Raw genomic sequence first — 25,587 nt, forward strand, 5'->3', positions numbered from 1 at the left:
TCACATATCCGATGGATTTTAAAATGGTCATAACTCAGCCATATTTTAACCAATGAACTTGAAACTTTTGGAAAAGTTTTCAATTATCAAGCCAAATGTGTGCAAAAAATTTTGAGTTCTTAGCTTAAAGCGTTCTCATTTTATGAAGACAATAGTGAAAAAGAGGGAGTGTCACGCCACGCCCACTGTAATTGGGCGTGGCTTACGAAACTTTCAGGAAATCTAAGTTTGACCCATATCTATAATCTCTGAAATTTTGGTGCAATTTGGAGACGAATTACGTGAGTTATTAAGAGGTTGCGTGTGGGTAGTCACTTATGGGCCACCCTGTAGCTACGTTGTAAGGTCTCATGGATGAAACGTCGTAAAGCGTATTTCCAGGAATCCAGAATTGGAAAAGTTTACCATTTGGGCTGTTTGGTTTGCTCGCAGTGTAGCAAAGGCTTTTCTGAGGACGATTCCCCAAAGCTAGCTAACGATGGTAAGTTCTTAATACTGACGCATGTTTTTCATTTCTTTGACGGATGTTCGATTAATTATGTCTGTTGTATGTAAGGCACCATATTTTATAAGTTGAATACATTTGGTAGCTACGTTTTACGATATAGGGGAAAAATATTCAAGTTTAACAGCCTCTAGAGTATAGAAGGGGACCAGATTTTTAATTTTTAACCTTCGACATTTTTCCTTTCTCGTAAAATTATGTTATTAAGGAAGCATTAAGACTCGCACAAAATATGAGCGTTGAGTTTGGCGTCAAAGCAAGGTGTACAACCGTAGTCCTGAGTATGGATAAAATGGGGTTAAAAGTAAACGGTTACAGATTCGTTAAACTGATTCTGTCAATAGTATTCCGTCTCCTTTTGTGACGAATCCGAAGAAAGAGTGATGTTAAAGAATACTTTATACATAGAAATTAAGATACGACTTCTATCACGGTCTTAATCGAATAACATACTCCAGGATCGTATAGACACGGGACGTGTGATTCTCCAGAACCTATCAGACGAAACTCCCATAACCAGTATTATGATAGAGAGTTTGCCAACGAGGTAAAATATCCCAACTGTTCTGTAGCTGATATTTTAAGTTTTAGCTGACACTTAATGCTTGACCACCATTGTAACCATGGCAATTCACATGCCACATAGCTCATTGTCAATTGTACTGCTGATTGTGGTTACGTTCCACAAAGCAAAATCAATCAGACCCTTTCCAAGACTTCAAAGTTTTTACATTCCTCAAACAGGTGCCAGAGAAAACATCAGCTCTGACGGATTACGAAGTTCAGATGTTAAGATCTCACAATGACGTCCGGGAAAAGTAAGTACCAAGTGAAACGATGATATTTTTAAAGCTTTGTTAATCGGTTTTTTAAAACAACTACAGAATCAGAATTCTATCAGTCCTATATTGCAATTTGCAGTCAATAAATCAATGTCATATTTAAATTTTATTGATTTAGTATAGCTTGACATAGGTCAAAAATAACATAAAATTAAATTAGAACAATCGGTACAAGATTCAATTATTTTGACTCCCTAATATAAACATGTAATATCTAAAATCATACGTACTCAACTTCCCGACTATTGTAAAAGACAATTCCCTCGTCAAATCTGATTTCTATTAAGACAAGTCTATCACAACAAAAACGATCATGTTTATTGGTTCATGACCCAGAAGCGCTTTCGTAAAACAAGATACAATCTAAATTCACAGCAAATATAATGCCCCTCCCGTCTCAGGCACAATGTAAAACCCGTGTTATGGTCTAAGAAGCTGGCTGCCCGAGCGAGGATATGGGCTATACATCTGACAGGTCCTGAACAAGTCTTACCCTTCAACTTCCATCTATATAGCAGCTCAGAAAGGAGCACCATTTGGTAAGTTGAAATTGTTTTCTGTCTATTATATCTCAATCAAGATTAGATTTTATTGCTCCTCACATGAAAAGCAAATCGTGAGTATCAGGTTCAATCAATCGCTGTACAAAAACATAAACAAAAGGAACAGGGATAATGTTTAAGATTTCTAGAGGGTCCGCGAATCCAACCTCAAATCAGTCAACATTAGTGTTAACGGTGCTACTGATAAAGTCCCTGACTTTTTGTATCGTGTCCAAATCATCTAACGATGATAGAGGTAAGTAACCTAGCAGATTTAGTTGGTAAGAAAGTAGCCCAACCAGACCTGCTATCAGGGAGTATTTTAGAGCGCTGTATAGAGTTCGTTTGAAACCGCTGAATTCGTCGTCTGGAGAGGAATGGTATAGAATTAAGACTTGATTTAGATTTAAAAAGGTCTTCGATGAGAACTTAATCATGACTCGTACCTAGAGACATATCTAGTTAAATTTTGATACGGTTGGGATATCAGTTTCACTTTCATTTTGTTAAAACCCACCTGAGTTGTAGAGCAAGAAAGTGTAGAGGAAATCCTTCAGTTTGCTGTTTTTAAATGGCGGATATCTGACGTCGTTAGCGAACTCCATACCAGCGTTCCGGCAGTGCACAGATTTGTAGTTGGTGAAGGCGTCGAACGAAGCTTTCCCGTGGTATCGACCTATGGAGACGTCATATTATGATCATAATATGTATTGTTTGCTGCGAAACTCGCTTCTAATTAGACAACAGGTGATTCCTCGGAAGAATTGGAATGATTTGACCGGTTTGAAAGGCGTGAAATTTATGGGAAACTTCTATAACAGAGGACTGACCTTGACCACTGTGACCAACTCCTCCAAAAGGCAGCTGTGGGATACAAACAAACGTTATCGTATCATTTACACTGAGAGTGCCCGAGGAAAGTTCTCTCTTCACTAGATCAATACTCTGTTCGTTGGTGGAGAAGAAGTATGTCACCAGAGGTTTTTCCCTTCGTCGGAGGGTATCTAACAGCGCGGGGAAATCTTCGTACTCCAGGATAGGCATTATAGGCCCAAAGATCTGTAGATAAAAATGTGTTGCCCATAATTGTTTACTTTATTTTATCAGGACAACGGAATAAACTTTCCTTTTACTTAGTTTGTAATTGTATGCATACCTTATCGGACCTTATTTGGACGGACATTACTTGAACGCTGGAGGCCCTAGCGTTCATTTTAATGTCCGTTCAAATAAAGTCCGTTCAATTAATGTCCGTCCAAGTTAAAGTCCGTTGAAATTTTTTCAAAAATTTGTCCATTTCGAACTTTTTGTCCAGAGGCAGAATATGACAACTATGAGAACTTTATTGTGCCGTAAGTTAACGACGGAAAGGGTCTCCTTGGTCTGCTGGAGGCATTAACGGGTGATACTCGTAAAATATCTGTTCCATATATTGGACCGTCGACGAGTCCAACTCGGCGCGCGTCCTGGTAGGTTGTAAACCTACAACTGGAGGCACAGAAAACTCTACTAGTATATGATGTTTTCAAGGGTCACTTGGCGGAAAAAGTCAATAATATAATAAGTGACGTTCAGGAAAATTTGATGGACGAAGAAAATTGAAAATTGAAAATAAGACACAAGTCCGGAAATGAGCTGGCGTTGGGATCGAATGATAAATTAGCTTAGCCGACTGAATGATTCAGGGAATCAATAAATATTTTAAGACTGTATAATTGGTGTGGAACAGCCCTTAAACATTCTGAAATTTCTGGAGGATTTCTGAAATTTCTGGAAATGATCTTACTTTACCTCACGTTTGCACCCGACACTAAGTGGACCGACAACGGTATGGGGGTCACGACATGATGGTATAGGGGTCACGACAATGGTATAATGGGGGTCAAGACTTCATTTACAAATCTTAATCAGGTAACCGGAAGTTAACCCAGTAGAGGAATCTATGAATCTTTCCTAGCCGTTAAGTAAACATCTACGGTAAGGTAATGCTTCCCTTGACGATAACCTAGCCTGCGGACATACTATGTTTCTAAGATAAACACATATCTCTGCGGCTATTTCTATCCTCAGGATACCAGATAATGTGAAAAAAACAGAACAGTTTATATTGGTCGTTCGCTTTTCTTATTCTGATTCATTCACGACCGATTTCATTCTCGGCAACATTTCGCGTTTAGTACAGAAACGGTAATTTAAATTGATATCATTTCTTTTTATTTGGAAAAAGGAAACTTTTGTTACGTTCCATGCACTTTATATTATTACCCAATTTTAGGTTTTGGAATAATAATGGAATTGAACATGAAATAATTTAAGTTTAACTACAAGTACATGTATATTGTATAGTGTCAGTGACAAATAAAAGTGTCAATGCAATGCAAACATTTATATGTGCCATTAATTTACGGGAAGGCCGCCAAAATTTTTGTCGAAATAATTTTTGGGAACTACCTTATCGGACCTTATTTGGACGGACATTACTTGAACGCTGGAGGCCCTAGCGTTCATTTTAATGTCCGTTCAAATAAAGTCCGTTCAATTAATGTCCGTCCAAGTTAAAGTCCGTTGAAATTTTTTCAAAAATTTGTCCATTTCGAACTTTTTGTCCAGAATATGACAACTATGAGAACTTTATTGTGCCGTAAGATAACGAAGGAAATGTTCTCCTTGGTCTGCTGGAGGCACAGAAAACTCTATTAGTATATGATGTTTACAAGGGTCACTTGGCGGAAAAAGTCAATAATAATATATGATAAGTGACGTTCAGGAAAATTTGATGGACGAAGAAAATTGAAAATTGAAAATAAGACACAAGTCCAGAAATGAGCTGGCGGTGGGATCGAATGATAAATTAGCTTAGCCGACTGAATGATTCAATGAAACAAGAAATATTTTAAGACTGTATAATTGGTGTGGAACAGCCCTTAAACATTCTGCAATTTATGGAGGATTTCTGGAATTTCTGGAAATGATCTTACTTTACCTCACGTTTGCACCCCGACACTAAGTGGACCGACAACGGTATGGGGGTCACGACATGATGGTATAGGGGTCACGACAATGGTATGGGGGTCAAGACTTCATATACAAATCTTAATCAGGTAACCGGAAGTTAACCCAGTAGAGGAATCTATGAATCTTTCCTAGCCGTTAAGTAAACATCTACGGTGATAATGCTTCCCTTGACGATAACCTAGCCTGCGGACATACTATGTTTCTAAGATAAACACATATCTCTGCGGCTATTTCTATCCTCAGGATACCAGATAATGTGAAAAAAACAGAACAGTTTATATTGGTCGTTCGCTTTTCTTATTCTGATTCATTCACGACCGATTTCATTCTCGGCAACATTTCGCGTTTAGTACAGAAACGGTAATTTAAATTGATGTCATTTCTTTTTATTTGGAAAAAGGAAACTTTTGTTACGTTCCATGCACTTTATATTATTACCCAATTTTAGGTGTTGGAATAATAATGGAATTAAACATGAAATAATTTAAGTTTAACTACAAGTACATGTATATTGTATAGTGTCAGTGACAAATAAAAGTGTCAATGCAATGCAAACATTTATATGTGCCATTAATTTACGGGAGGGCCGCCAAAATTTTTGTCGAAATAATTTTTGGGAACTAAGAGTAAAATAATAGACTTTCTAATTGTGGTACGAGAGAGCATATAATTATAAACAAGTTAATGCTATCAAAATTCTTGTTACTGGGCGGCGCTCGGCCTATCAATTGTCATTCCAATATATATTCAATCTGTTTATGAACAGAGAAGCCTCGAGGTCCCCAGGTAAAATTCGTGGCCGGGAGATATAATTAAATTTTTCAAACGTAATGTGGTAGTTGGTACCCTGATAATGACTTGTAAGTTATACTTAGACTTAAAGTTAAACCCATGTCTATACTGGAGCTACGCGTTTCCAAGAAAGCTTGATCACTTGATTCAATTTTTATTCAATTTCCCGTAAAACTAAAATAATTCCTCCTGTCCTACCCCTAGATACCTCGCAATGTTCACATGTAATAGCAGATAATTCAGGGGTATAGGAATTATTTTCTGTGCGCCACAGTCAGAATTTCAAAGGTTTTATAAATTTCAATACTATAGTAGTAGTACCGTACAGTTAAAGTTTGCCGAAGGCAAACATTTTTGAACATTTTGCTCGTGCAAAACGCCTGGAAGCAATTTGGCAATAGAGACATTTTGAACTATGCTTACACTGTACAACATTAAAATATTCTCTTAAAAAATATAACACTAGTTTTACTAGTATATGATGTTTTCGAGGGTCACTTGGCGGAAAAAGTCACCGAAATTATGGCACTCAACAACATAGTTCATGAGCTAGTCCCCGCCAACATGAAAAACTTGTTCCAGCCTCTAGATATTACGGTAAATCGTGTTGCCAAGGACATTGTCCGACGTTGTTATAGTTCATATTACTCAGGGGAGGTAATGAAACAGTGCTAGGAAAGCCCCACGTGATGTTAAGGTTAACCTAAAGTTGTCTAAGATAAAAACCACTTCACGCCGAATGGCTTGTAAAAGTTATCACTGAAATGCAGGACCGGGGTAGTTTGATAAAAAAAAGGTTTCCATAAAGCTAGAAATCACTGATCCTTGTTTAACCATGGACTATTTCATGCACGAAATCCCATTTGATGAAGATGATATGTGATATTAGACACTGATCATGTACACATATTTTAACATTTTTACTGCTTAATGACTGTTTTTTTTACATACTGTATAAAAAATGGATTTAAAAATCATTTTCTGAAATAAAAAAAACGTCAACAAATTGAAAAAAATTGGATTTTTGATGGTTTTGAATGCCTTCGAGGGTTCATATTAATGTCCGTTCATAATTATGTCCGTTCATGTAATGTCCGTCCAAATAAGGTCCGATAAGGTAGTATTAAATTTATCAGTGATAAAGGGTCTCAACCAAACCTCTTCGTCCATGACATTTGACTCAAATGTCACATCATCAAGAATTGTAGGAGCAATGTATCTGTCCTCGGCGTTAGTTTCACCTCCAAAGATTACTTTTCCGCCCTCCAGGATTGATTTGACTCTCTCAAAGTTTCTATCGTTCACTATCCTCGCGTAGTCCGGCGTCTTGGAGGGATCGTCCCCGTAAAACTCGGTGATGTATTTCTTCACGGAGGCAATGAATTCTTCCTTTTTTGATTTGTGGACTATGACATAATCCGGGGCGATGCAAACTTGCCCGGTGTTCATGAACTGAAAGGAATTGTTTTATTTTGGTGATTTACAGGCTTTTTTTGTTCACAAGCATCTATTTGATTCATTGGCAATCGGTAGGTATCGATACATCGAAATTAAAAGGAAAAAGGGTAACGAAGCCACAAAACTCAGCCCCTCAAAGGAAGCCGTGCTTGTAAAATGTCTAACATTCCCAACGGACCTTGCCCCAGCAAATTCTTCTCGCGGCCACGTCTACGTTAGCTGTTTCATCGACGATAGTGGGAGACTTTCCACCAAGCTCCAGTGTTGTGGATATCAGATTCGCGGCTGCTTTCGCTGCAACCTTCTTACCAATCGCTGTGCTTCCTACAATAAATTAACAATGAGAAAATAAACCCTTCGGCTATCACATCTATAAATAATTTATGACCATAATGAGTATTAATACTTTGTGATCTCTGGACTCTGGTCGTAAAGATTGCTGACCTGTAAAGAACACATGGTCCCACCGCTGCTCCATCAACTTCATCGCAATTTCAGGTCCACCCTGGAGAATCCTATAACAATCAGAATCCATATACTCTCTAAAGTACTGGACAAGAACTTTAGTAGAGTTAGGTACAATCTCGCTGGGTTTGATAACAGCACAACACCCCGCTGCAATAGCTCCGATTAGCGGGATCATGGTAAGTTGGAGGGGGTAGTTCCAAGCTCCAAATATCATGATTATTCCTCTGGGTTCAGGATACAAGTGAACATCATCTGCAGCGTACGCAGCGTCCTGGAGGCCAAGTGTTTAGACTTGATTGTGAGGTGAACAGTGATTGTGTGGATGAAAGGAGACGTTTGAAATAGTATGTCACATTAATTTGTCTATTTTGATTACATTAGTCCAAATACCAAGGCAAAGTATGCTGATTAAATTCTTGGACTGATGCCAGGACTCACCGTCTTTATTTTGGAAGGAGACATCCACTCCTCCAGGTTTCTGATGGTGTGGCCTATTTCATGGTCTGTGAAACGAATATCAGTGAAGTATAGTTCTTCTTCTGGCTTCCTCATATCTTTAACCACTGCTTCTGCATAGTCAGTCCTGATCGAGGATATTACTGGATAATGATCTACTTTAGGGATAATTATTACTGTTCTGTAATCTGTTCACTGATCACTATATTTATGATATAAATTAAAGTAGAATCAAGATCTTAGAAACAAGATCTTAGATGGTTGGTCTATGCATTCCTCTCTTATAATTGTATATTAATGTTAACTAAGATCGCGCATTTATCAATCATCAGTATCACTAGGGTTACCGAAAAGGAGATAAACACCTCAGGCCATCCCAACAATTGCGGGAGAGAGTAGAGACCTGCCCTTGTATCTTGTTGTATCAGTATCACTAACCTCAACGCTTTCAGCATGGCAGCTAACTGCTTGAGTTGAGACAGGCGGTACTGTATGGACCTTGTCTTGCCAGAGAAATAAACCTCTCTGAGTTCACTGACAATGTTTTCCATGTCTTCCAAGGTTTCTGGTTCTTTAGTGTCTTCGGGAGCACCCTAGAGATACAAAAAGTAAAAAACATTGCTGCTGTGTAAATCATAATGGGGTTTAAAATTGCCTGATTGTTAAAAGTTATTCCAAATAATTTAGAGAGCGTAATTGAGAGACTGTTTCGTCACAATATACTTCTGCTGCCAATGCAGAATGTTATCATTTAACCGTTTTTAAACAATTAAATCGTATTAACAACAGCCAAGTAGAAAATCCCAGAGCACAGAAGGCTTTGTTTCAATCTAACAGCGGACAGGATCAGAGCCTAAAGCAAGCGACTGTAACGAAAGAATACCGGTCTAAACAAATCTGATTTAAAGAAACAGGAGTAAGAATTATTCTGCTTGTTACATATCATAACGCATGATTCCACTTCAGACATACTTCAGTCATCGCGGAGCTCGGTAAATAATTTTAATAATGGAGAAACGATAACTAAATTTATAGATTTTATTTATTGAAATTCAGATATAAACAATCGTGAGCCGATTATCAGTGTTTAGGAATGACTGCTGAGTTGAAGGTACCGCTGCCGTTCGGGCGTCGGCTGGGCGCCTGTCGGGGCAGTGTCTATTGCAGTTATAATTATATTATCATAGATATGAGGCCAGCATAGCTCATAGTATTGTAATACTACCCGCTGCAATACCACTGAGGAACTTAGCATGGCATGGTCTTTGAAGAAAGAATTCGCCAATTCATATTTCTTATATAAATATTTAAAGACGGAATAAAATTATTGTATGCTTAATCCTCTAAATACACGAGAAGATCCCTAATGACCCCTGCATAACCATTAATCAATGGCCATGCCGAAGGACAACGGAAAGATTACCCGCTCAAGGACTGCAGCGAATATACATATAAAAAATACTGATATATATCAGTATTTTAAATTTTTAACGAACGTGCTACAAGGTCATCTGCACTATGATCTGGTCACGTGCTACAAGGTTATCTGCACTATGATCTGGTCACGTGCTACAAGGTTGTCTGCACTATGATCTGGTCACGTGCTACAAGGTTGTCTCCACTATGATCTGGTCACGTGTTACAAGGTTATCTCCACTATGATCTGGTCACGTGCTACAAGGTTATCTCCACTATGATCTGGTCACGTGCTACAAGGTTATCTGCACTATGATCTGGTCACGTGCTACAAGGTTATCTGCACTATGATCTGGTCACGTGCCACAAGGTTGTCTGCACTATGATCTGGTCACGTGCTACAAGGTTGTCTCCACTATGATCTGGTCACGTGTTACAAGGTTATCTCCACTATGATCTGGTCACGTGCTACAAGGTCATCTGCACTATAATCTGGTCACGTGCTACAAGGTTGTCTGCACTATGATCTGGTCACGTGCTACAAGGTTGTCTCCACTATGATCTGGTCACGTGTTACAAGGTTATCTCCACTATGATCTGGTCACGTGCTACAAGGTCATCTGCACTATAATCTGGTCACGTGCTACAAGGTTATCTGCACTATGATCTGGTCACGTGCTACAAGGTTATCTGCACTATGATCTGGTCACGTGCCACAAGGTTATCTCCACTATGATCTGGTCACGTGCTACAAGGTTATCTCCACTATGATCTGGTCACGTGCTACAATGTTATCTCCACTATGATCTGGTCACGTGCTACAAGGTTATCTCCGCTATAATCTGGTCACGTGCTACAAGGTTATCTCCACTATGATCTGGTCACGTGCTACAAGGTTATCTCCACTATGATCTGGTCACGTGCTACAAGGTTATCTCCACTATGATCTGGTCACGTGCTACAAGGTTATCTCCGCTATAATCTGGTCACGTATTATAAGGTTATCTGCACTATGATCTGGCCACGTGCTACAAGGTTATCTGCACTATGATCATTGATCTGGTCACGCGCTACAAGGTTATCTGCACTATAATCTGGTCACGTGCTACAAGGTTATCTCCACTATGATCTGGTCACGTGCTACAAGGTTATCTCCACTATGATCTGGTCACGTGCTACAAGGTTGTCTGCACTATGATCTGGTCACGTGTTACAAGGTTATCTCCACTATGATCTGGTCACGTGCTACAAGGTTATCTCCACTATGATCTGGTCACGTGCCGGATGAAGATAAAATCCCCAGTATTGTGATATGGCAGGCAGCAGCGGGTAATATTATAATACTGATAAAACAATTATTCATTTTTACGGCACAATCAAACAAATAAACAATGTCAACAGTAAGTAAATCAGTGGAGGCTTGAGGAGGTTTCAAGCGCCGAAGGTCACTGCAATTTCAGATCGTCTATATTCTTCAAAGGACCACTACTAGCTATCACCGAGACCAACATTAAAATTACTTCCCTCCCTAGCTTATTTTCGATAAACATCTATTAGTCTATGATGCCAAACGTATTATTCTCGAGAAACAGTAAACTGAATGAGTAGACGGAGCATGGCCCGTTTTTTGGGTTAACGAACTTATCAAGCATTTTGGGTATCTCGTTAACAAAATTGATTGGGTGAATATGTGACACGACACCTTAACTGGGCTGCGTTCACAATTAAACGGGGTCACATAATCACGTGATCACTGATCAGGTAAGCCAATCACCTGATCACACGTAATGAACAAACTCGTTATGCTTCGTTTCTAATTCATCTGAGAAGTAGAAGCTACAATTACTCTCATTTTTCAGAACAAACGTAATTCGAATGGCCAAACACAATTCAATAAAATTTGGCTGGATCCGATTATCAGGACTATCAAATAAATGCGATAATGAACTTTCACGCGAAAAAAGAACATGAATATTCATTGATTTAACATATTCCTTGAATGAGTGGTGATAGGAAGTCATACGAAAAAGAATTACCTCAATCGGGCATTCAGTGACTGAGCTATAAAGGCCAACGTATGTAACGTTACTTAATTGGTCCACCCTGTATATATCATAAACCTGTTTTAAAGCCGATATGGGTGGCCCTCGAGGACTTTCAATCAATCAATGCTTATCGTTGGATTTGAGAGTGACCACTGAAACCAGCTCAACCATCTTCGTCAATATACAAATATACAAAATATAAAAATTAAAATATAAAAATACTTCAACAAGCAATTTTGCACCCTTGAAAACTTCTGGGTGTAATTTGGTGACACAGGAGAACCCTGCTGAGTTTAATTTTAAAATTTAGGTTTTAGTTTAAAATTTAAGTTTTAGTTTAAAATTTAAGTTTAAGAAGTGTACTATTCTGGCCTCTATGATAATATAACTCCGGCGCCCTACCGGCAGCGGTATCCGCTCAAACTGCCGTAAAGAAATAGGAAACAAACTAAATGAATCATGAATCAAAACACATCCTGATGATTTGCTAAAGTGCTAAGGTGCTAAGAATCAAGATACAGCCGATAATGAAGTGCTTACAATTACCAATAATCAAGACAGACAGAGATATCATAAGTTTAGTCTTGTCTGCATTTATGTGTGATACTATTGAAATGCTTTGTGTTGGAAATTTTATTTATCGATTGATATCACTAAAGCTACTTAGCTAAGAACTTGACGGCGCGGATGTTACTCGTCTAAATTTCTTCGAAGTAGCGCGCGCCGGGCCAGACCATTAACAATGGTCAAGCTAAGAACACACCCTAAGAATCGGAGACTGCGAGTAACATGGAGCATCGCCAACAAATAAAAATGAAAATTAACAAAATTTACCTAAAGACTTAATACCAGAGGCAGTAAACATACACACTCAGATCAGTTAAAGTTCAACTTCCTAATTCTAGTGAAGTTGTTCGAGGTTCCCGCTTGATAAAATCATACAACTCTGTTAATCCCAGATATTCACCTTCATCTTGTTATCATAACATGTCCCGTGGATCAAATCACAACGTAATTGTATTATAATCGGTCCAAAATTAATCAAACTAATAATAAAAGTGTACTAAGCTCATGATAGACGTCTTTGGAGAAGTTATGGGTGAGTCGAGACTACTCGGCCACTCGATTTTATGATTTAATTTCTATTATCTTGTGTTTGCTGTATATAGTTGATTAATAATAATAATAATAAAAGGATTTTTAAAGGACACCGAACTTTACTCAGAAACCTTTGCCTGTTTTGATTTATCAATTTTAGCGCGGTGACGTTAATTTCATTCATAATTCTTTTCAACTTATCTTGATAAATTTATTTCACCATGTTTCATAATTGTGTTAATCAAAAAATCGATGATGCAAATCGGCCTTAGCCCTTATATCAAAATTTGAAACTGAGGTCAGTATTTTTGGAACATTTGACAAATAATGGTAAACATTTCCAATTTGATCTGCTGTACGACCACAGGTACTCACGTTATTCAGCACTTGACACACATCTCGCACACACATGCCTGCAAGCGCAAGGAAAAATGTAGCTTGTTAACGAGCACCTACAAAATGAAGTGAATAACAACAGCACTAGAAACGACAAGAGAGAGATAGAGCACTGGGCAGTATAACTATAAGTACTGATTTTTGGCCTCTCCTGTATCCTTAAAATGCTTCACCAAAACCTGCCCAGCTCCAACAACCTTCAAGTGCATCAATTTTGTGCTATTCAGTATTCAGCAAGAATCCTCCTTACTGGGCGGCGCTGAGCCTGTCATTCCGCCGCAGCTTTAATCGTGTTCAATGTGTTTATGAATATTATTATCCTGGGGTCCCCAGGTAAGAATCCTCCCAGGTGAATGGTAAGAATTTGGAAACTTTTAAAGCGGAAATATGGTTTCATAATATGACTTTATAACTAAGCAGCAATGAATTGAGAAGCCGGGAAATGTAAAAGCTGTCCAGTATGAACTTTCGGACAAAGTCAGTGCAAGGCAGGTGTGGAGGAGCGAGACGTTCTGTTCACTAGGATAAATACTGACAAATAAATTATATTTTGTTTCATGGGAAATGAATGGGCTACATTCAGTTCAAGACTGTCTAGTGTCTGACTAATTTGGTAAGTTACGGTGACAAATCAGTGGATTTTAGAAGCTTTTGTGCCTCTGATAATCTATAGAGACTGTTTATACTTTATTAGGGCTCAAAATCGAGCATAGAAGTTAAATCTATATTTCTGTAAGTGTAACTTACTAAGTTACTAGAGAAAACCCTAAAGTCGTAGGATCCTACTCATAAAACTATGCAAAAACCTCAAGGATTTAAAGTTGTTCAAATTCTAGACTTAATACTCGTGGTAGTTGTCTCCCTCAAAATTTTCTGCTGAAACTATAATCTTTGGGCGTTTTAAAATAAGTTATTTAATCTTGCTCGAACATTTTTCACTACACCATCAACTTAAAGTGCGACTTATCAGCTTACTCATATTAACTTAGAGATGGAGATGGATTGAAAGAATAATTATAATCTATCCAAAATTTGCACAGATTCTGAGGACGATTTTACAACTGTTTAATCTATTCGTTGTTGCGTTTCTTTTTTCAAAGAAATTACTAAACTGGATTATTTTACGAGCAAATACAAGTTGTTGGTAAGTGATACGACAAATCTAGCCTACTAAAAGTTTCCTGTCAATGAAAAATTGTCAGGGACTTAAGATTCGTATGAAATGACATATTATATTACATTATATTAATGTAATTGTCATTTTAACATTCACGTTATTGTTATTTCTAATGAATCTCACGATTGTTCTTTGACATGGAACTTTTAGTAGGCTAAATTCGTTGTCTCATTTCGTAAATGCTTAATCTATTGTCATTAAGATATTTTTAAGCAATTGATTCCGCGACCTATGAATAGACACATACGACCTGATACGATTACAGAATGACCCTGTATTTCACGGAAGATGGCAAACGACCTTGCTCTAACTGACATCAAGATGGTATTCAAGGAAAACGGTCGACACGACATAAAATCCATAGTCCCACCACTAACAACAAGTCGCATCGATCAGTGACCACTCGTTACAATAACTCATTTGGAGTCAATGCAGCAGGATTATTGAACCTTCTCCCACGACAAGTTAACCTTCTCCCACGACAAGTTAACAGCCCAACTGCTCTTATAGGACCCTTCAATGGAAAAGTTTCCCGATCCTTCAATGGAAAGGTTTCCCGATACACCGCCAACCAAAGGATACACCGCCATCACCAACAACTCAGTCTTGCAATGGAATCTACAAAAGGAGTTGGACCTGGAATGATTGAACTTTGAAGGACGTTATATTACATATTTTGTGATGTTGAGGGGATTTGGCATAATTTGGCCAAAAACTAGGACCAAATATGGGAATGGCTGCACCACGGGCGCCCTGGGACCCCCTTAACATTTTGGTCACTGGTCTTAGTTTGTTGGTTAACTATCTCGAAAACAAGTTTCACAAAAAAATCGGGGTGACCCCAACTTTCACTTTCACCTTACTTGCAACAGTAAAAAACAGTTCTTGTTAGTAGTAAATAAAAAAATGTACAATGAACATATTTCGTACAAAGGTCAAAATATTCCAACGAAAGCTGACTAAAGATCCATTTCTAAATTATATTTTAATCAGCAAACAATTTAGAAGTAAAACTGTTCAAATCGTATTTGACGTAGGTTAACTCAACAAACTAGAATCTGGGCAAATTAATAGTCAGAAGAAAGTGATAAATAACAGCGAAATTAAATCCTGGCATCAAAAGACAATGTGAGAGTTGAAATGAAAATCTGGCCGCAAATGGTGAAGCATAACAGTTGTGGTATGATAATTCTATCACATACTATACACTGGAATCATTACACATACCAAGATCGGGATGATTCTGAAGTTGAAGACACAATTTACTTTTTAATTTTGTGCTCGACGAAACGAATTTGAAAATAAAAAATCATATCCTCTATCGAAATCATAAGGAAATGCAGACTATGACTATGAGACGCGCCAACTTAAGACCAGTCAAGTATAAATGTAAAACAACATGCAGTCGTTTTCAGTTTTAGGGGAGCAAAAATAAAAGTGATATCATCATCTTGACCGTAAAATTACGGGTAAAATAAGGATTCAATCAGTAGCACTTAAGTAAGTATCCGAAATTAATCTTATCTTAACTGATTTTAGCAGTAAGTACTAAGTACTTATTACACTTAGTAGATAACAATGTATAATATTGTATTTCCTTGTCATTATATATGTAAAATATACTTTATACAGACCATACAGTCACTATACGGCCTCTTTATGGCCGCTTTACATCCACCGTAACGATGGCCATTCCTCTAGAGTCTGGATATTTAACTTTAGGCACCTATTTCTACATTTTTAAGTTTCAACACAAGCTGATAAGGATTATTCAAACATTTGACCGTTCTCAGCTTCAAATTGAAGCGGTCCACAACAACACAAGAACACAAGAACAATGACAAATCAGTCGATATCTGAACGATCAAAGAAATAGACTGTGAAATCAAACTCGTCTGGAATTCATCCGGAAAATTTGATAGGCATGATTTTATTTTAAAATTATCGGGTATAAAGGCCCAAGATATTGCTCATAATCGAATCTTATTAGGAAAATAAAGTCTTGATTGCAATTGCAAGCCCGGCCCGGATGTGCAACAAAATTGTAATGAACTTGTCCCTATTAAACTGGTTCCTATTTATGAGTACCTATTGCTGAAAGCACAGTGTAAGGCCTACACGGACCGCCTCTAACTAGCCAATCCCTGTTTACATGCCGTGTAGCAGGGGACTAGAGAGAGCTAAACTAGTAAGCGGGGCATAGCCAATACACTATACTCCCATCATTGAGTATATTACCAACCAAGAGGAAAATTTCCTTGTGTATAGTCAGTAAAACATTTCAAGTGCATTTAATTTTCAACCACTTAATAAGGAACATTTTGAACTCAGTTGTTATGGACAGGTTGATTTCGGAATAAAAACCGTTTTTAACCACATTTTGAAAAAACAATAACATTTTTTTTTATATTTTACCAAATTTTCAAAATTTTGGACATTTTCAAGATGTTGGTAATGTCAACAGTAGATAACGTCCATAACAACTAAGATTTTGAAAGTAAACATTATTTTAAACACTGTCCATAAAAGAAAATAGTTGCTCGATACTACGGGAGAATATCAACCAAAACTGCAGTTCTTCTGCATCTTTGCTTGAAGCCAGTTTAGTTTCCTAAACTCATGTAATGCTTTAGTGTCATCTTCATATCGTCGTTGGAGATTTCTTTGAGGTTCAGGAGGCTTTGAAATAATTTGGAAGCAGCTGCTTTGAAGTTGTCTTGGTATCCTTGAGTCTTGTAGGTGATAAATTTGGACGTTATGCCACTGAAGTCGAGCTTTTCTAATACATACCTCGTTTTGACGTCCATTTTCTCTTGCTTTTCAAGATGTGCCGTCACTTGTTCTACAATTATAGTGGAGTATTCCTTTGGTATATTCTCATTACGATTATTGTGGGTTTTGCAGCGAATTTGATGATTTGGAACGTATCGATTACTTATATTAGCAAGGCGGATAAAGAAGTCCAGCTGATCCAAAGGAAGGGTCTTCAAATCCTCTAACATCTTCTCCGTCCGTAATATTTCCTGGTTACACATTATGCTGGTTTTCTTCTGAGCCAAAGCGTCCAGGTATTTTCCATCTTTGTCAAATGCTTTTGCTGCGATGGCTTCCTCCATTAGGAACTTGTCATCATCATCAACTGAGGCGTTATTAGGGGCCGCGTTCATCAGCGTGCTGAAATACTCCAGACACTTTTGTTGTATCCAAGTTACTTGAAAGGTGTAAGCCAGCTTGCTTGCTTGTCTGAAGATGTCCTTATCCAACGTTCCAAAGTCTCCGGTGTAAAGACTTTTCAGAAATCTTTTACACACAGCTGCGTCAAACTCATCCATCTCTACAGTCTTCAGATTCTTCTTTTCGATTATTTCTTCCAGATAGGGACTGTTAACAGCCATAATCATGGAGTTAACTTTGATCTTCTTCCCATCTTTCAAGCTGACCTCAATGTTTGAGTGGTGCCCTGAGTTAAAGTACTTCTCCCCAAAGTTGTGAGGAACCGCTGGGGTAGCTTTAGCCATCTTTACAAGCTGCTTCTAACGTAGAAAAAAGAAATGATGGAGAACAAGATGTACTTTGTCTCGGACAGACAGTGAAGCAAGAAGTTGAACTGGTGATCTTTATAAACTGAGATCATGTCAGTCAAACTAAATCATTTGATTAAAGTTGCGCTCAACAACAAAAAAGTTACGCTCAAGATCTGCTTTCTGATCTCACATGATGTCCGATTAACATTTGCTGTGGATAATTTGACTGCCTGCTCGTCCTATTCCTAAAATTGGAGGCATTATGTGCGAGACTGGATTGACAATTTTTTGAGAGTGGAATGACGGTTGATATTACTTGGTACTCTTCACGACTAATTATCTAATTAAACATCAGGATATTCGATCATTGCTTAATCAGGTCATAACGTGGGTCACATCAATTATATCCTAGAACATTTCAAATTAAAGTCCTGAATTGACGGATTCGTTTTGGACTCAAAATCCAAATGACTAGAATAACTGTAAGTATTTACACAAATATATCCTTCAGGGCAGAACATTGGGGTGATCTTCAGCCGAAAATCTGCAGGGAAGATCGTAAATCAGAGTATTGGAACTTGGTATGACAACGCCGCCAAGATCTACGACTTCTCCGATGGAAATCCGGACCAGGTTAGTTAGTTATACATGCAGCCATGTTATGTACAAGTCAAGCTATCAGTTCATAAGCTATATATAATCCTGACGCTGTTATAGTTTTTAAGTATGAACTAGACTCTTGTCCGAGAACAGTATGAGTGCAATATTAAGATATTAGATCTGCAACTTACCATAATTAAATTAGCGATATTTCTGATGGAACTCTGATAATGTGTTTGTGCACCAGTGTCTTGAGGTTGTAATAGCTTCAAAACATCTTTCCAGTGCAACTAAGTCTCATCATATCATGAATAACAAATGACAAATAAATCAAATGATCGTAAAACTGATTACTCGACACAAAGAAACGAAAAAATAGTAAAATGGATGGACATGTTTTCATTCAGTTGAGTATTGAAATGAAGTTTAAGAATTGGCAGACATAACAATTACACGGCTGTCAATTAAGGTTTAAATCACCTGTACATTGTACTAATGTAATCGTCATTGATGTGTAATTTGTACAGTTTTGTACAATATGATATATTTTACAAGATATGGTGACATCAGGTCAAATCATACATTTCGTTAGCATTGTATTGTTGCCAATTTTGATTTACAACGAAGTCACAGTTGACAATAAAATTGGTCACGTAATTGTTAGCTATCTGACAAAAACGGTTTTTTCAGTTTGATACAGTTCGTAACAAATTGTTCAAAATGATAGTAAACTTGTATCGAATATCGCTGTTTCACGGATGAAAGAAATCTTTTAAATTCAAAATGACAGTTCCTTACGAACAAAACCACTGGCCAAGACCACTCCAATAAACATTTCAATACTTTAATGAATGTCATCCGATAATTATCTTTTTCATCACTTGTTATTTTTGCCATTCTTGGCAAATATGGGGAAATAAAAGAGAATTTGACAACCTTATGGAAAAAATTTATGACGCACCCCCAATTATCAATGCCTAAAAATTTAAATCAGAAATAGATATTTACCATTTTCAGTCCGCGATGAGTATCAATCAGTTGATTCCAAGCTTATTGTAGAGAAGTGAGATTTTTCCAAACGTATCGCTCCCTAGGCAACCAAACTTTCTCCAAGACAACAGCAACACGCGACTGATCGTTCCCTGACTTGTGGCCTAGGAGTTTATCTTGAAATAAAAAATTCCTGTCTTTATCGGAAATTTGATATCGAAATTCTTCACTCGTGCACTGCAATATACCAAGAACCTTAAACCGACAAAAATTTACAAGAAGGAAAAACTTGAACAATGAACATTGATAAGAATTTCCCTGTGTTAATGTATTTACGTGTGGAACAGAAGACGATAACCGTAATGCATTACCCTGTACGTGCAGTAAAATAGTATATTATCACGTCAAGAGGTTCAGTTACTCCAACCGGCGATAAAACACGGCATGTAATTATAAAGTGTTGTACATAGCATAGTACCAAGCAGGAAAAGTAGGGAGGCATTACTTCAGAACCAAACACTCTTAATTAATCAATATCTCACTTTTACATTTCTTAACAAGGCTGTCTATATTTACTTATTTAACACTCTCGTTGATTTATAATTCGGGTTAAGTTTATCGCATGAGATGGAGCTGAAGGCTTAAACCTACAGGGAACACACCAAAACAGAATTTCATACAAAATTTGACTTGGTCTCGTCTTGATTAAAGCCGTATTTTGAACTTGAGTACTTGATACTGGGTAAATTAGGTTATACTGTGAGTTAGTGATGATTTTGCTACTCGCAAATCTTACGAACTGTTATAGCGGGTTACAAAATGCGAATCACCCTAGAGGATTGTAGAACTTGTACAATAGATAAAACTTAAAGAACAGGGGCAAAAAAGATATAGAGTTGTGCCCGAAACTTTTAGATACATTAATTTCCTGCTGCAATTAGTACTTCTGTATCATTACCTCATTACTGCAAACCATACCACAAACCTGCATAACCACTTTAGTAAATAGTTAACAAGATATCAAACAGCTATAATTGAGTCAAAACAAGACTGATTGAGAAGCCAAACGAAGTCCGCCTTTTCCTTGAGATGCAACACAATGTTTTGCTGGTAGACGATATGGTGCCCGACTAATCCTTAAGATGTAACACAATGTTTTGCTGGTAGACGATGTGGTGCCCGACTAATCCTTGAGATGCAACACAATTTTTTGCTGGTAGACGATATGGTGCCCGACTAATCCTTGAGATGCAACACAATGTTTTGCTGGTAGACGATGTGGTGCCCGACTAATCCTTGAGATGCAACACAATGTTTTGCTGGTAGACGATATGGTGCCCGACTAATCCTTGAGATGCAACACAATGTTTTGCTGGTAGACGATATGGTGCCCGACTAATCCTTGAGATGCAACAAAATGTTTTGCTGGTAGACGATATGGTGCCCGACTAATCCTTAAGATGCAACACAATGTTTTGCTAGTAGACGATATGGTGCCCGACTAATCGCGATTGCAATTACAATTGTCTACCTCTAGCTGAACCAGCAAACACTAAATAAGTAAATAAACAGCTGAGTGCCTGGAGGTTACCAAGAACGGTTACTAATGTTTTAAAATTATCCTGGATACACTCAATAAACTAGTCGACAGTAATCAGCCATTACGATTGAAGATAAACATGAAATCCTACACATCCCCGCAATAACCCCTACAAATAACTCTAACACAACTTTACCGTGACGAGAAGTACGAACTTTATACTGCCAACCAGCAGATAATATTGATGAATTTTTTGTCGTCCACGATTAACTAAAAATCAGGTAGCTAACTGTTAAACCAGGGCCCGGAAAACGACTCGAGAATAATATGTTAATTGGGTTTAACATACAACTATTTCTCCGCTCCTTCTCAGCGGAGGAGTAGTACTGGTTCTGAGGACAACATAAAAAGGGAATCTCACTCAACGCCATAACAGTGCTTTTGTATGGATTCGGCAAAAATGTCTCTCCCGGCCCCGAAGAGTACTCAATACGTGGTTAAACTTTAAACTGGTGCTAAACATTTTTTTTTGTAAAATCACGCATTGTGCACCATTATACGAAACCTGTCATGCTGTACTTAAGATTTAACAATCTTGTATTATTGGAGCCTTTCCATTAACAACAACCGTCATGCGTCATCAATATTTGTGTATCTGAGTAACTTTGTTGTAATATATTTTACCTTTTTCAGGAGCAGTGCGCCTTCACCCAGATGATTTGGGATAAAACCACGAGGATCGGAGGGTGTCTCACCTGGTATGGGAACATTGGTTTTGTTGTTATGAACTACTGGCCTCCAGGGAATACCAGGGGTCATTTCCTCAGAAACGTATTCCCACGAGTGCTACCTGAAAAAGAGGGCGGGGTTGAGAGGGTTGTACTTGCCAAAGATAATTTCACGAGCTTTCTGAAAGTTGATCAGAAAAATGTTGAAAGTGATCAAAAGAAAGATAAAATCGAAGCTAAGATTGAGGTAACTCAGCCGGAAAAAGAATTAAGTACAACATCTCAAGCAGGTGATGATATGTCCGAGATTACAACAAAACCTGTGGTAGAAACTGTGGTAGAACCTGTGGTAGAACCTGTGATAGAACCTGTGATAGAACCTGTGATAGAACCTGTGGTAGAAACTGTGGTAGAACCTGTGATAGAACCTGTGATAGAACCTGCAGTAGAACCTGTGATAGAACCTGTGGTACAACCTGTGGTACAACCTGAAGCAGAACCTTTAGCAGAACTTTCAACAGGAAATGCAGCAGAACCTGTTGGGAAGGAAGCTGATGAAGAGATTTATGAAGTGATGGGAAATGTTGAGAAGGAAGCTGATGAGGACATTTATGAAGTGATGGGAAATGTTGGGAAGGAAGCTGATGAGGAGATTTATGAAGTGATGGGAAATGTTGGGAAGGAAGCTGATGATGAGATTTATGAAGTAATGGGAAATGTTGGGAAGGAAGCTGATGATGAGATTTATGAAGTGATGGGAAATGTTGGGAAGGAAGCTGATGATGAGATTTATGAAGTAATGGGAAATGTTGGGAAGGATGCTGATGAAGAGCTTTATGAGGTGATGGGAAATGTTGGGAAGGAAGCTGATGATGAGATTTATGAAGTAATGGGAAATGTTGGGAAGGATGCTGATGAAGAGCTTTATGAGGTGATGGGAAATGTTGGGAAGGAAGCTGATGAAGAGATTTATGAAGTGATGGGAAATGTTGAGAAGGAAGCTGATGAGGACATTTATGAAGTGATGGGAAATGTTGAGAAGGAAGCTGACGAAGAGATTTATGAAGTGATGGGAAATGATGGGAAGGAAGCTGAGATGGAAGAATCAGACTACGAATATATGAAAACAGGTATTTCAGAGAGTAAGAAAGATTCAGGGCTAGGAGATTCTGCAGTATCATCTCAATTGCTAGAGGAAAGTTACTCTCTTTCTCCTGAGGGTGACAACGCAGTGTTTGAAGAACCAATTTACATGGATTTAATGGATCTGCATCCAGAGGGTGAGTATATGGAACATCATCCGGCGAACGACATGAAACCTGCCAAGAAACCATATTATGCGAACGGGCATGCTTCTAAAAACATGTACGAAAACACAAACAAGTTTGATCATGAATACCACAACATGAAACGTATGGATAGCTACAATGATCACGACTATGAAACCTTATCTCGCCACCAATCTTCGAAGAAGGAAGAAATAGTTTACGATACGCCTACTCCCATTATTTCAGGTGGCTTATCGGGCGCTATTTTCCTATTTTCTGAACCACCACCAATTGAAAGCAGTGAAACAGAACCTGCACCTGCACCCAAATCTGCAGTAGAACCCGCACCAGAACCTGTTAAAGAACCTGCACCAGAACCTGTTAAAGAACCAGCAGTAGAACCTGTGGTAGAACCTGTGGTAGAACCTGTGGTAGAACCTGTGGTAGAACCTGTGGTAGAACCTGTGGTAGAACCTGTGGTAGAACCTGTGGTAGAACCTGTGGTAGAACCTGTGGTAGAACCTGTGGTAGAACCAGTAGCAGAATCTGTGACGGAACCTGCAGCAGAGTCTGTTTCAGAACCTGCAGTAGAACCAGTAGCAAAAACTGTGACGGAACCTGTAGTAGAACCTGTAGTAGAACCTGTGGTAGAACCTGTGATAGAACCATTAGCAGAATCTGTGACGGAACCTGCACCAGAACCTGCAGTAGAACCCGTGGTAGAACCAGTAGCAGAATCTGTGGTAGAACCAGTAGCAGAATCTGTGACGGAACCTGCACCAGAACCTGCAGTAGAATCTGTGGTAGAACCAGTGGAAGAACCTGCCGAGTGTGTTTCAGAACCTGCACCAGAACCTGCAGTAGAACCAGTAGCAGAACCTGTGATGGAACCAGTAGCAGAATCTGTGACGGAACCTGCACCAGAACCTGCAGTAGAATCTGTGGTAGAACCAGTTGAAGAACCTGTAGCAGAACCTGTGACGGAACCTGCAACCGAGTCTGTTTCAGAACTTGTGGTAGAACCTGCAGTAGAACCTGTGATGGAACCTGTGATAGAACCAGTAGCAGAATCTGTGACGGAACCTGCACCAGAACCTGCAGTAGAACCCGTGGTAGAACCAGTAGCAGAATCTGTGGTAGAACCAGTAGCAGAATCTGTGACGGAACCTCCAGCCGAGTGTGTTTTAGAACCTGCACCAGAACCTGCAGTAGAACCAGTAGCAGAACCTGTGATGGAACCAGTAGCAGAATCTGTGACGGAACCTCCAGCCGAGTGTGTTTTAGAACCTGCACCAGAACCTGCAGTAGAACCAGTAGCAGAACCTGTGATGGAACCAGTAGCAGAATCTGTGACGGAACCTGCACCAGAACCTGCAGTAGAATCTGTGGTAGAACCAGTGGAAGAACCTGTAGCAGAAACTGCAGTAGAACCTGTAGCAGAAACTGCGGTAGAATCAGTAGCAGAACCTGTGGTAGTACCTGCACCAGAACCTGCAGTAGAACCTGTAGCAGAATCTGTGACGGAACCTGCAGCAGAACCTGCAGTAGAACCTCTGGTAGAACTTGTGGTAGAACCTGTGGTAGAACCTGTAGCAGAATCTGTGATAGAACCTGCAGCCGAGTCTGTTTCAGAAGCTGTGGTAGAACCTGTGGTAGAACCAGTAGCAGAACCTGTGAAGGAACCTGCACCAGAACCTGTTTTAGAACCTGAAGTAGAACCTGTTACAAAGCTTGTATGAGAACCTGTAGAAGACCTATCCACAAACCTTCCAAGTTGGACAGAACCTATTTCATTAGATAATAGTGCTACAAAACCAAAAGAACCAATCCAAAATGGAAATAGTATTTTCCATTTTTCCCTAGCAATTTAACCTGTAGTAAACGTAGAGTTCTAACCGTTCAGAACAATCTGAAGAATGAATGAATATTTTCATCCGGAACCGATATTGCATGTAATTTAATTTGTGACTTAAATTTTTAGTAGAAAGGTCATGTACGAACGCATAATTGCGATGCTATTGCTTTCTGCATTTAAGTCGAGTCATTGATACGTCTTTGCTTTTTTATCAATTTTAACATGGATTTTATCAACCATACAGAAATTTTGAAAAATGCTTTTGTACTTGTAGGAACTAGGACTAGGAGACTATGAAATTTATCGATTATGTTTATTTGTAAATGAACTCGAGTATATGAATAATCGACAATTCCACATTTATGAATGAATGGCTGTCATTATGTATATATGGAATTTTCCGATTGTAATTTTGTAATTTTAAGTTGTGGCAAGAAACTTGAAAGTAGACACTGGCCATAACACTGATGTGCAGATTGTAAAAACTGAATTGTGTACATGCAACGGCCATTGCGATTTTAAACCACGTTTTGATGAAAATTCAGGAGTTCTGATCGATTTTGATGCCTGATATCTTATTCTTATGTTAGTGTGTTCTTAGATCTACTGTTAATTGTTTGTAACTATTATGATATGCTATTAGAATTTGAATTATATTTTACGTTTCGTTTTTAATTATGAAATCTGAGTTTCAATTAGCTTCTTAGATGTATACATGCATAAATGTAAATGCGGTCAGATTTTTGACGACAGGCATGAGGCAATATCAATATAATTGTAGCTTACTTTAAATTTCGGTTTGCTTACTCAAATGTCAAAACTGAAGAGTGAAGACACAATCTTTAAATCAACTCTGACTTTAATCACAATTA

The 25,587-nt window shown here is 38.4% G+C and overlaps 3 protein-coding genes across 3 annotated transcripts in view; 2 read left to right on the plus strand and 1 right to left on the minus strand.

Annotated features, from left to right (window-relative positions):
- The window catches only part of LOC134812866 (uncharacterized), a 912,489-nt gene that overhangs the window by 23,998 nt on the left and 862,904 nt on the right, over window positions 1-25,587 (plus strand). The window lies entirely within an intron of this gene.
- On the minus strand, window positions 1,349-19,516 carry LOC134812870 (aldehyde dehydrogenase, dimeric NADP-preferring-like). Its single transcript, XM_063820458.1, has 9 exons — window positions 19,343-19,516; window positions 8,517-8,671; window positions 8,061-8,205; window positions 7,599-7,893; window positions 7,333-7,478; window positions 6,855-7,148; window positions 2,720-2,948; window positions 2,407-2,565; window positions 1,349-2,256 (listed from the first exon to the last, which is right to left on the minus strand). Exons 1-9 carry the CDS (start codon window positions 19,343-19,345, stop codon window positions 2,063-2,065), a joined length of 1,620 nt encoding a protein of 539 aa, XP_063676528.1. The 5' UTR covers window positions 19,346-19,516; the 3' UTR covers window positions 1,349-2,062.
- On the plus strand, window positions 14,499-25,398 carry LOC134812556 (cytadherence high molecular weight protein 1-like). The gene is made up of 3 exons (XM_063820039.1): window positions 14,499-14,550; window positions 18,246-18,367; window positions 21,558-25,398. Exons 1-3 carry the CDS (start codon window positions 14,499-14,501, stop codon window positions 24,597-24,599), a joined length of 3,216 nt encoding a protein of 1,071 aa, XP_063676109.1. The 3' UTR covers window positions 24,600-25,398.

This window comes from Bolinopsis microptera, chromosome 3, assembly GCF_026151205.1.
Source record: "Bolinopsis microptera isolate Bmic1 chromosome 3, MBARI_Bmic_1.0, whole genome shotgun sequence".
NCBI lineage: Eukaryota > Metazoa > Ctenophora > Tentaculata > Lobata > Bolinopsidae > Bolinopsis > Bolinopsis microptera.